At 42.0% G+C, this 13415-nt stretch overlaps 1 protein-coding gene across 1 annotated transcript; it reads left to right on the top strand.

The window, feature by feature from the left end:
- Positions 1 to 8975: 8975 nt before the first annotated feature.
- On the top strand, positions 8976 to 9898 carry LOC129730629 (glutathione S-transferase 1-1-like). The gene is made up of 2 exons (XM_055690112.1): positions 8976 to 9210; positions 9274 to 9898. The coding sequence occupies exons 1-2, from the start codon at positions 9076 to 9078 to the stop codon at positions 9793 to 9795; spliced, it is 657 nt and encodes a 218-aa protein (XP_055546087.1). The 5' UTR covers positions 8976 to 9075; the 3' UTR covers positions 9796 to 9898.
- Positions 9899 to 13415: the final 3517 nt, after the last annotated feature.

Genomic DNA, 13415 nt, shown 5'->3' with positions numbered 1-13415 from the left:
TCAATTCACTCGGCTCTACAAAATAAAGCAGTTGATAATACTACAATGAGCTGGATTCAAGTAATGTTTTCGAGTAGGAAAATCACAGCTGCATTGGGAGTTACGTCTGTCCCAATTGAGGTAGTAAAAGGGTGTGCTCAGGGAGGAGTTCTCTCTCCACTGCTGTGGTCACACTGGTGATAAACGCTCTTCGCACTAAGCTATCGCAGCTAGGCTACGATGTCATTGGTTATGCCGATGACGCAGTCCTTACTGTTAGAGGAAAATGTGATGCAACTCTTTCTAGTCGAATACAAACGGCTCTTAACACCACCTTCCAGTAGTGCTTAGAAGAAGGGCTGAACATTAACCCCACTAAACCACGCCTTAAACCCTTTACCAAGCGAAGGGTGCATTCAATCACTCCTCCACTACTGAATGCGGTTTCAGCAATGAGACCAAATATCTTGGAATCATTCTGGATAGAAAGCTCAACTGGACTGCTCAACTAAATTACGCTATCAAGAATGTAACTTCAGCGATCTGGGCTTGCAGTACACTGTTCGACAAGACCTGGAGGTTAAAACCACAACACAACTAGCACCCTGATCTTACATCACTATTGCTCGGCCACGTATAACCTACGCAGTCCTAGTATGGTGGCCTAAGGTAAATGAAACGATAGCACAGGCAAACAAAATTCTCCGAATGGCCTGTCTTTCAGTTACCAGTGCACAACGCCGGCTACAGCCATGGAAGCCATGCTCTGCTTACTGTCTCCACATCTGCATGTGAAGAATGAGGCAGAGCTTGGTGCACTGAGGCTATGAAGAAACACAACGATGCTCGAAAGCAGGGCCGGATTTAGACGCTGTGGGGCCCGGGGCCAATTTGTTTGTGAGGCCCTCTTTTCTTAAAAGATTTAGAAGTATCGTTCTGGTGACGAGAAAAAAATAATCGCCCTAGAGACTAGGGGGCCCCTTCAATCGGGAGGCCCGGGGCATTTGCCCCCTTTGCCCCTCCCCCCTCAAATCCGGGCCTGTTCGAAGGTGACCTAACGGAAGGAGTTCAAGCTAACACCTTTAGTAATAACAGTCTCAGACTGGATGAAAGCAAAACCCAACATGGACGTTCCATATAGGGTATTTGACACTGATCGTTCAGTGTGGAACAATGGAGTGCCGAGTCTTCCATTGGGCATCTTCCGATTCTACACGGATGGCTCAAAAATCGGGTCCCAGACTGGGCCAGGGATCTACGGACTAGGTATAAAGTCCACTATCTCTTTGGAAAAGTGGCCAATCGTCTTCCAAGCAGAGGAGTACGCAATATATATCTGTGCTACGATATGTCTGAAGCGCAACTGTAGACATGCGAACATCGGAATCTTTTCAGACACATGTGTTTCCAGACTAGTCTAGGAGTGCATTACAACACTCAGGGAACTTTTCCACCTCAACAAAGTTATGCTACTTTGGCTACCCGGACATTGTGGAATCGAGGGAAATGATCATGCCGACAGCCTAGCAAGACAAGGATCTGCTCAGCAATTCATTGGACCGGAATGGTTTCTCGGTACCTCCATATCCGCCATTAAAGGCGAACTAAGTACATGGGAAAAGCTAGAAATAGCATCTCATTGGCAACGTGCGCAGGGTGGTAGACAAGCTAAAAAGTTTATATACCTTAACCCCCAACGAGAAAAGGCTACGAATCATCACGGGACTCCTCACCGGACATTGTCCCGCTCTCTATCATTCAAAGAAAATCGGCAAAGTTCCAACCGACATTTGCCGCTTCTGCAACGCTGAACCTGAGAGCTCAGCACATTTGCTCTGCTTTTGCTTTGAGAGCTCTTGCTTTATCGAGGTTCAACTTACCTCTCAACTCCATACTAGGTATGGTGTACCAATCCAAAAACAGTCACTGGTTTCATCAACCATGTTGTTCCGAATTGGGACACAGGCTTACAACCAACTAGCTCAACTTCATCAATGAGTTCGAGCGTCCTGTAATCTGCGTAAAGCAATCGGAGCCAGCCACAAAAGACAATCATTTCTGTCGCAGTGGCACTTCTGCCCAATGCCCTTCAGGCATATAGAAAAAAATCCCCGAAAAACACGATGTTTGTCCATTCCAAATGCTGTAAAAAATCAAAACTCAACAGATTATATTCAAATTTTGAATTCATGTCCCGAAAGGATAAAGGAAGCCTAGAAAAATATAATTTAACGGATTGGTTCACTTTGACTTTTGAGGTTTTGGTTGCCCTTGGACCACTGTACTGCAGCGAGTAGGGAATTTAAAATACGAATTGATCCTAACTAAGTAGCCAAAAACCAGTGAATAAAGATCCTATACGACTGGTTCCTGTTATAACAGTTTAAATTGGTTTCCGAATCCACTCCGCCAGACTGTATATGTAGAAACGGTGGTGGCGAGGTATGGAGCACTAGAAGTCCTATATGTCATTGTCTTCAGCTGGTACCCTTGAATGGGTTGTGAGGTGTCTGACCTCCATATTACTCGGTGTACCGGTAGCATGGGTTAGTATCCTTATGTCTTGTTTGCCTGCGTAAATGGCAATCCAAAATCAACACTTCTCTTCAAGGTTACCAAACAATTAATTTATATCCAAACCCATTCCAAAAATACATTGACATAGGACAGGCTGTCGTAATGCTACGTTAACCTTGCCGTCGTGTCTTATAAACTACCTCTTCAACTAATTATTTTTGAGGAAAATCATGAAGAAATTTGTTGTTGCATAAACTGTAGCAATCTGGTAAAATTTTCCAGTTTTTATTTTTTTTCTTCATCTATAGTTTGTTTGACACGGCACAAATACAATTCAATGTTTAACGGCGCCAATTATATCTGGTAGCTTACTTTCTAAAGTATCTTAATAACCAAAAGCAAATTTTTTATCCTCGCTGCCGACTACGAGCTGAAACTAAATCTAACCTAAAGCTAGAATATTTTGCATTAAAAGCACAGGTTTGCTGTTTGATGGTTTTCATTGCCATAGGTAAGCAGCATATTAAATTTGTTCCGCTGCTGGGCCAAGATATTACGGACTGGCATATTGGGTTGTTTCCATCGGGCCTTGAGAGTATCGTGCGGGTCTGATTGCTGTTTCCGGATCCGGGGTCTTAACGTGTTCTTGTCGTTTGGTTGGATGTAGGCGGAAGGGGATAGGACTAAACTGGGGCGTGGATGGATTTCAGGAAAACGTATATAAGGGACATGTAGGATAGGTCACGGCTCGCCAAGACATCACGAACAGGAACAGCCGGCTGCCTACCTTCGGCCTGCAGGGAAGCTATTAATCTAGACCTGGCGTCACGGTGTACAGGGCATGACCAAACAACGTGCTCTATGTCGTGATAACCTTCACCACAGGCACAGATACCACTCTCCCCGAGCCCAACACGACGGAGATGCGCGTCAAATCTATAGTGATTGGACATAAGCCGGGACATCACGCAAATGAAATCCCGACCTACATCCAACCCCTTGAACCACGGGTTCGTCGATACCTTGGGGATTATGGAATGTAACCACCTTCCCAGTTCCCCCTTGGTCCAAGAATTTTGCCAACTGATGATCGTATTCTGACGTACAAATGCGAAAAATTCATTAAAGGCAATTGGTCTTACATAAATATCACCGTTTGTTGCGCCCACCTTAGCCAAAGAGTCCGCTTTCTCATTACCCGGTATCGAGCAGTGAGAAGGGACCCACGCTAAGGTAATCTGATACGATTTTTCGGATAAAGCACTCAGATGTTCCCGTATTTTCCCCAGGAAATACGGAGAGTGCTTAACATCTTTCATCGATCGGAGAGCCTCAATGGAACTGAGACTGTCCGTAAAGATGAAATAATGGTCCTTGGGCATTTTTTCGATAATCCCTAGGGTGTACTGAATTGCAGCTAATTCTGCGACGTAAACAGAAGCAGGATTATCGAGCTTATGGGAGACGGTTAAATTGTTATTGAAGATACCGAAGCCAGTGGACCCATCAAGAAGTGATCCGTCAGTGTAGTACATGTTGTCGCAGTTGATGTTTCGATATTTATTGGAAAAAATTTTAGGGATCTGCTGCACGCGTAAATGATCCGGGATTCCACGAGTTTCTTCTATCATGGATGTATCGAAAAACACAGTAGAATCAGAAGTATTTGATAAGTCGACACGATTTGGAATATTCGAAGAAGGGTTAATATTTTGGGACATGTGATTGAAATACAATGTCATAAAACGGGTTTGAGAATTAAGTTCGATTAACCTTTCAAAATTTTCAATCACGGGACGGTTCAAGACCTCACATTTGATTAGAATACGAGAAGACAGGCTCCAGAAGCGGTTTTTCAATGGTAGTACTCCAGCTAAGACCTCCAAACTCATCGTATGGGTCGACTGCATGCAACCCAAGGCGATACGCAAACAACGATATTGTATTCGCTCCAGTTTGATCAAATGTGTGTTTGCTGCGGAGCGGAAGCAGAAACACCCGTACTCAATGACAGACAATATCGTTGTTTGGTAAAGCCTTATAAGGTCTCCTGGGTGGGCTCCCCACCATTGTCCGGTTATTGTACGAAGAAAATTCACTCTTTGTTGACATTTTTTCATCAGATACCTAACGTGACAACCCCAGGTGCCTTTAGAGTCGAACCAGATACCAAGATATTTGTGTACTAAAACCTGAGAAATCGTTTTACCCATTAATTGTGTTTGAAGCTGAGCAGGTTCATGCTTCCTAGAAAAAAACTACTATCTCAGTCTTCTCCGGAGAGAATTCGATACCTAGCTGTAGAGCCCAAGCAGACAAATTGTCCAAGGTATCTTGCAATGGTCCTTGCAAATCGGCAGCTTTGGCTCCTGTAGCAGAGATTACACTGTCGTCTGCAAGTTGTCTTATCGTGCATGAATTTGCCAGACATTCGTCGATGTCATTTACATAAAAGTTGTAAAGAAGGGGGCTTAAACATGAGCCCTGGGGAAGACCCATGTAGCTAATGCAAAAAGTTGCCAAATCGCCGTGCGTAAAATGCATGTGCTTTTCGGACAACAAATTGTGCAAAAAATTGTTCAAAATTGGAGAAAATCCTTGTCGGTGAAGTTTACCCGAAAGAATGTCAATAGAAACGGAATCAAAAGCCCCCTTAATGTCCAAGAACGCAGACGCCATTTGTTCTTTGCGAGCATACGCCAGCTGAATATCTGTTGAAAGCAACGCAAGACAATCATTCGTCCCTTTGGCACGGCGGAAGCCAAATTGAGTATCTGATAGTAGACCATTTGATTCGACCCAATGGTCTAAACGACGGAGTATCATTTTTTCCATCAATTTCCGGATACAGGATAGCATTGCAATCGGCCTATAAGAGTTGTGATCAGAAGCTGGTTTCCCTGGTTTTAGGATGGCGATCACCTTCACTTGCCTCCAATCCTGCGGTACAATGTTTTGCTCCAGGAACTTATTGAACAAGATCAACAAGCGCCTCTTGGCATTGCCGGGTAGATTCTTCAACAAGTTGAATTTGATTCTATCTAACCCAGGCGCGTTATTGTTACAGGACAGGAGGGCAACTGAAAATTCTGCCATCGTAAAAGGTGATTCTATCGCGTCGTGGCCCGGAGACGCATCGCGAACAATGTTTTGCTCAGGAACAGAGTCCGGACATACTTTCCTGGCAAAATCAAATATCCACCGACTTGAAGACTCCTCGCTTTCGTTGACCGTTACGCGATTCCGCATTCTTCGGGCTGTGTTCCAAAGAGTGCTAATCGATGTCTCCCTCGACGTCTCGTTCACGAACCGACGCCAATATCCGCGTTTCTTTGCTTTAGCCAAACTTTTAAGCTTGGTGTTAAGCTCCGAATACCGTAAATAGTCGCCAGGTACACCTCCCTTCTGGTAGGCCTTAAACGCGTCGGATCTTTGCGTGTAGACATCGGAGCACTCTTGGTCCCACCACGGAGTGGGAGGCCGTTCTTTGATCGTTACGCCGGGATATTTCTTCGTTTGGGCTTGCAACGCGGCGTCGAGAATCAAGCCCGCGAGGAGGTTGTATTCTTCAAGTGGTGGATGATGTTGAATCGACTCGACCGCTTTTGAAATCATTTCCTCGTATAACTTCCAATCGACATTCCGTGTGAGGTCATACGGAATGTCAATTGGTCGCATGCGAGTTGACCCGTTATTAATTGAAATAAGAATAGGCAAATGGTCGCTACCGTGAGGATCAAGGATTACCTTCCATGTGCAATCCAACCGTAGCGACGTCGAACATAAAGATAGATCCAAAGCGCTTGAGCGCGCTGGAGATTTCGGGATACGTGTCATTTCACCGTTGTTTAAAATAGTCATGTCGAAGTCATCGCAAAGGTTATAGATTAAAGAGGAGCGGTTATCTCGAGGGGAGGTTAATACGATAGAAAGAATAGCACTTTTTAATCCCTAAAAGTACTCCTCCATATGGGGTGTCTCGATCAAGGCGAATAATATTAAAATCATGGAAGTTGAGATCAATATTTGAAGTAAGCCAAGTTTCACAAAGGGAAAATGCATCGCATTTGTTTTTATTTATCAAAACTTTAAACGAATCAATTTTTGGTAAAATACTTCTACAATTCCACTGTGAGACAGAGATAGAATCCTTCATATACGCAGTTGAATTAGGCATCGAAGGATACAATCGCTGCAAGGAGGGGCCATTGGGCAGTCAACTGATACAAAAATGATCTAACTGTTGGGAGGAATGCTGTAAGAAAAATTTTAATTGGATCGGGTACATTGAAATTTTCAAAAATCCAGTCCACAATGTCAGAAAATTTCACTAATCCAGAGTTTGTTTCATCAACTGGATGTGCAAAAGGAACAACTGGGGTTTTAGATGTTCCTGGCAGTGCTGGGAACTCCTTCTGGGACTTTAAATTTGCAAGCCCAGGAGGAGTTTGCTTCGGTTTTTCCGCAGCACTGTTTGGTTTGTTCGTACTTTTCATTACACTTTGGGAAATCTTAGGACCTTTACGGGGAAGTTTAGGAGAAGAAACATTTTTCCTCTTCCTAGACTCCCCAGGATTGGCATAAGATGTTCCCGCTGATGAATCGTCAGAATCGGTTTCATCGGAGGGCAACAGATCAAAGGGGTTCGATGTTATGGTAGAAGTGGTCACGGTCTTCTTCAGCATCTCAGCGTAAGAACGCTTTGAACGGTCCCTCAGTGACCGCTTGATTTTATCTCTACGCTGCATGTACACCGAGCATGTGGAGAGCTCATGCTGGTTTTCCCCACAGTGAATACATTTTTCAGCATTAACACTGCAAGAATCTTCCGCATGAGTCTCCCCACACTTGCTACATCGTGCCTTATTGCAGCAGTAGGCGGCTGTGTGGCCTAACTGCTTGCAATTGGTGCAATTCATAACACGGGGTACATACAATCGCACAGGCAGACGAACCCGGTCGATCGAGACGTGGCTAGGGAGTGCAGATCCGGCAAACGTAACGCGAAACGAGTCTGACGGAGTGTAAACTTTTTTACCGCCGACGAGAGACATGGACCGCAATTGCTTACAATCCAAAATCTTCGCCTGTGTTTCGGTATTTTTGAAGCAACCGGTTGCGCTTTTTAGGATACACTCGACAGACAGACTCGAATCGGTTATGACACCGTCGATCTCCACGTCTCGTGCGGGTATGTAAACGCGATACTCGCGTGTGAAGAGCTCAGAGCAAGCGATAGCATTGGCCTGTGCCAGATCACTGACCACGACACGGAGCTTGTTAGGTCGGACCTTGGAAATTTCGGTCACGGCCTTGTACCCCTTCGTCAGGTCTTTAGAAATTTGCAGTATGTTTAATCTCTTTGAATTCACTCCTGCCTTTGGACGAAAATAAACAGTATAGCTGCCCTGTTGAGATCCGTCCGGGTAAAGCCTGGGGCGAGGGGGGACTGGAGAATGAACAGGGGAGGGGGTAACAGAAGGGTCAGGGTCAGGGGGGTTCGGGGATGGTGGCACGGGAGGCGAGGGATCTATATCCATCGCGCTAAATGTAGCGCACTAGCGAACTGGCGCCGACAAGAACACGTACCTCTTTACTTCTTCCTTCCAGCAGTGGTTGTCCGATCGTTCGAAGCTGCACCCAAAGCAGCCAGCAGCACCAGTACAGCAGCACCAATACAGCCACCAGCAGTGAGCCGGGTGTGAGATCACTCAGCACAGCGACACGGACTCGACTGTCAACTGATGGCCTTGAATAATACACTCTTTTGTTTGGCTATTCGTACACACGGACCGGATTGTAATAGAACGACCACTTTGCACGTCCGTTTCTGTCGAGTGTTCGACGCGGAATGAAAAAAAATTTCCAGTTGTCAATATTAAAATAAATGTTGAGAATGTCTAAACCCAAATTTTTCTTCCCTGGGTGTCTTCTAGTCACGCAAGTTTCATCCAATTGTTAGGTAATCGAGTTCAAATTCAATTTTCTTTCAGTTTGGGCTATAATTTTTAATTATTGTAATTTTTTATCGATAAAATTTCAACAACTATTGAATAAATTTATTAAGTCTGTAACAGCTAATAAAATAGAATTTTCTCGGTTCTTAAGGGCTACTTACCAATTCACCGATTTTCAACAGCAAACGTCACGGTACCTGTGAATGACAACATTCTGATTGTGAAATTGTTTCAACCCAATCCCGTTTCGGTAACAATATTTCCCCTAGTCATCTCGTCTGCTTGTCTATGAATCGCCTACCTAATTCAAATAAAAACACGCGTTCGTTTGCATAATCGAGCCAAATTTAGGCATCGCGTTTCGCATTTCGTCCAGTCATCCCGAGATTGCTGCTTCGCGGGTATACATTTATTATCTTATCAACGGATGGTAAACGAAAAGAGTTTCTGAATCAGACGGCACCATACATATATATATATATATATATATATATATATATATATATATATATATATATATATATATATAAGCTGCTGTTGAGCTTCAGAGCGGAACACACAAATCGTCGAGCGAAGCCCAGTAGTGAAGTTGGGTATTATTTTGTCATCAATTTCTGCTAAAATGGAGCTCTATATTCATTCGATGTCCCCACCATGTTGGTCTGTTTTGCTACTCGGCCGTCAGTTGGATCTGAAAATCAAATCTAAAATATTGAACTTCGAAACGGAGGAACATCTGAAAGAGGATTTCATCAAGGTTGGTTGAAAATTCATTCGGTAGATACTTTGTGGAGAGTAATAACGGTTAACAATATTGTAGCTCAATCCTGAACACACGGTGCCTACCTTGGTGGATGGTGATTTCGTTCTCAGTGAGTCGCGTGCGATTCTGTCCTACCTGATGGATGCCTATGCGAAAGAGAATCACCCGTTCTACCCGCGGGATGCGAAAACCCGAGCCTTGATCCAGCACAGGCTGAACTTCGATTTGGGAACCCTGTACAGCCGGTTTTACGCTTACTGTTCGCCGATGTGGAACAAGAAAGTGACTTCAACTGAAGCCCAACGGGACAAGCTGTACGATGCGTTGGGATTCCTTGAGACGTACCTTGGTCGGAATCGTTACGCTGCCGGAGATCATCTAACCATTGCGGATATTTCGTTGGTGGCCAGTGTTTCTGCGATCGATCTTTGCTTTGTGAAGTTGGAAAAGTACCCGAAAGTGGTGGCGTGGTATGAGCGTTGTAAGAAGGAGCTGCAGGGGTATGAGGATGTTGTGGGTAGTCAGTTCGAAGGCTTCCGGAAGTTTTTGACCGTTCCTGCTGAATCTGGTAGTGAATAAATAAAAAATGACTGACGGATTACAATCAAGTTAGCAGTTGTGTTAGGTTTTCCAACAGTATATGAAGGTTTTGTATAAAAATGAAGGAATAAAAAAACAACAGTCGACAAAAACAGAGTCTCTTGCTTTCCGTTTGAAGCGTTTATATACGTTCAGTTTTGCCTGTAGGTATGCAATGTAATGACGCTTGTCTTGCACACAACGCGTTCACGGAATCCACAGAAGAAACCGAGAAACGCTCTTAGTAGGCTGTTTTCAAAAGACTACGCAGGGTTGAAGAGCGAACCACGCAATCTTCATAGGGACGTTGCGATACCATTAAACATCGATACTTAGGATCGATACCTGTATCGAGAGCAAGTACTGATATTCCGATAGTATCGAGGCTAACGTTTCGATACCTAAATCTTAGATTATTGAAACATAGATATCCAACTCAACCAACAATACGGGCAACAAAAATGTGGCGCCCCTTCGAGTATGATGGCGGTTGGGTGAACTACATTTAATGAGCACACACAGAAAAATATTAAGGTAATTGCTATCTTGCTTGCTTTTTTTTTGTTGTTGTATATTGTGAGATGACCATGATATAAATTATTTATGTTGATGATAGTATGACTAATCGTTCATAGTCGTTTCAACAATATGTTTTTAAGCATAACCAAAGATGACTAGTACACAATACGTTACTCTTGCAGTATGCAGCGGATACGAGTTTCGCTACGCGTGAACGAAAATTGAACTAATTTGTATACTGTTAATTTGGTGATGACGACAAGGTGGTGAAAGGTGAAGCATGTTTTTCAATATCATTGTATGGTCCTATCATCTAATTTTCAATATCCTTATACGATACTGCCATCTTGTTTTTGTTTTCATCTAGCGGATTGAGCATGATAAATCGATTTTGCTAAAAATCACAGTTTTAAGGTCATCAGATGGCACCGTTATAAAGGTGTTTCGAGCAAAATGTATAAAGTCAGGTATAGTCGATTGAGAACCACTATACGGCTTTAATCCCTTTGCGAAACTGGTTGGGTTAATAGTTCTGCCTCAGCCGTCAAATAATGCTGTAGAATGTTCTCCTATTCGGTTTGTAGCTTCCGTTGCAGATTATTGTTTGTGATCTCATTCATTATCAATTTCACTATTGTTTGCTTGAATGTTTAAATTGATTTATTAATATTTGCAAAGAACAGAGAAAACCAAATTTGAAAATTTTCACTCATCCTTTTAAGTTCTATTTAAAAACGATACAATATTTATTTTGGTGAATACCGCTCAACGCTATTTTCAACTAAGGTTTACATTACTGCGTTGAAAATCGTTGTTATATACGTCTCCTAATATCCTCAAAATTCACTTAGAGTAGCAAAGCATAGCATCACTTATTTCGTCAAAACTCACGAACGTCAAGTACAACATAAACAATGTTAAAAAAAATTAAATGAATGTGAAGCTTTCGTCACCTTCGACAGTTCGATGAGCGTATCTATGAGATGTTTACATTTTGTGACTCATGCTAATTTGTAAAATTACGCGAGGTTTCTTTGCAGTTTTGTTGTAATAAATTGAAATTGCAAATCATCTAGATTATATTGTAAAGTCGATTGAAAACCGCCGTACAAATCTGATTGAAAGTATCTGGTCAAGCTCACTACTGAAATGATAAGGAATACCATGTAGCAATGGGCGATCTTCGAACAAAAATCGATTAATCAAAATCAATAAAATCGATTCATAGGAAAATCGAGCCTGAAAAATCGATTTAACAAAAAATCGATTTTTGTTCGGTATAAGCTTTTTATGACTTTTTTTGGCTATATTTATGGAGATTTTGTTTTGTTTGCGTTTTCCGGTTTATTAATCATGTTCATCGAGTTTTCGTACACAACATCTACTAACGATACGGCTTTTTTAGTTTATTGCCATCTTCTTTAACCGCGTGTACTCTTAGCGTTTTTTTTTCTACAAAAAGTTTCCTTTGTCGCTCATCCCATAGACCATTTCAGAGACGTTCGGGAACTTGATTCATGAACGAAATTTTGACAGAAAGTTTGGAACCGCTGACATAATGCACGTGAAAGCATCAAGAACATCAGCAGGATCCGTGACACCTGTCAGTTCGTGAAATGGTCTATTGTTTCGGATGCACTAAGAGCAATCCAAACCTGTATACAATCAGGTTTTTTTTTACGCGGAGGATACGTACCTTGTAAAAAAACGCATAAAAACCGCGGTAATTCGAAAATCCGCATAAAAAAACGCGCTGATTCAAAAATCCGCGTAAAAAAAAACCTTGCTAATTTCAAAATCAGCGTAAAAAACACGTTTTTCTTAAAATCCGCGTAAAGTAGTCCAGCAAGAAGGGCTTCAGAAAAAACCCGAGACGCTCTAGAACCAGTATTTAAAAATGTCCTCTTTGACGGTCATTCCGGATCTTTCGGTGGGCGGAGGGTATTTTTCGGACTAAGTCTTTTACTAGATAAACACTTAAACGTCTCTGGTTTCAAACCCACGTTAATTCGGGAATTCGCGAAAATTGTTTTGAATTAGCGCGGTGTCGCGTAAAAAAACGCGTTAATTCAAAAATCCGCGTAAAAAAACGCGTTAATTAAAAAATCCGCGTAAAAAAAACTCGTAAAAAAATCCGCGTATAAAAGAACCGCTTAAAAAAAACCTGACTCTAATTGGGTTGTTAAGTTATTCACGGATTTCCGATTTTTATATATCATCCAAAAGAGTGTAATTTTCTAAGCAAAACGTGATTTTTTAAAACTTTATATCATTTTCCTTCGGTTTTTAAATGAAAAATAAAAATTCGCTCTAAATCGTTACAATGACAGTTGGTAGATGGGCGAACTGTCATTGTAGCGGTTTCGAGCAGATTTCAAGAAGTTTAAATCGTGATTTAAAAAGCGAAGGACAAAGATAGTATTTTTTTTAAGTCACGTTTTACTTGGAAAATTCAGATCATTCAGATGATATGAAAAACTGATATAGCTGAACAACCCAATTCATAAAAAAATCGGAACATCCGCAGAACAAACTCAAATAAACAAAAATGGCGAGCGCGACACCATGCAGGATAGAATACAGTACGGCATATACACGACCATTCAATTCAACTTTTGCAATATTTGAGTTAACGAGTACCCCGCTACTCATAGTTGAAAAATAAGCGCATATGCCTTTTCTTCCTAAATCAAAAAATTGGTGCTTGATAGTAAACACCCACAACTATAGTAAACAACGTCCCTACGGAAGCCAATTTTCAAAAAGTGCACTTGCAGAGGTAGCAAATATGAAATAATGTTGGCTAATATCCAAAATGGTAGATTCAATATCCAATGCAATGCAAAATTTCAGCAAAATCGGAATTCAGGAGTATTTGGTCTAAATTTCACTTTCTCGACTTATGAAGAAAAGCACAGTTTGTAATAGTTTTTTTTTGTGCCAAATGTTTTATGCCTTGTTCACACTATATCACGTGCTATCGCGTATCTTGAAACATACATACATCTAGTTTTCACGGAAAATTTGGAGTATGGGATTTGAAATCAAGATGGGCGATATTACATCATGTGAACTGGTTATTAGAAATGTATAAAACGTCG

Source organism: Wyeomyia smithii, chromosome 1 (assembly GCF_029784165.1).
Source record: "Wyeomyia smithii strain HCP4-BCI-WySm-NY-G18 chromosome 1, ASM2978416v1, whole genome shotgun sequence".
Lineage (NCBI taxonomy): Eukaryota > Metazoa > Arthropoda > Insecta > Diptera > Culicidae > Wyeomyia > Wyeomyia smithii.
Note: the sequence above shows the minus strand (reverse complement) of the source record. Positions and strands in the feature narration are given on the sequence as shown.

Bases quoted from the DNA above. Each gene is read 5' to 3' on its own strand.
- LOC129730629 (XM_055690112.1), top strand. From the start codon at position 9,076: ATGGAGCTCTATATTCATTCGATGTCCCCACCATGTTGGTCTGTTTTG. The intron at 9,211-9,273 runs GTTGGTTGAAAA...ACAATATTGTAG, and splicing joins TGAAAGAGGATTTCATCAAG to CTCAATCCTGAACACACGGT.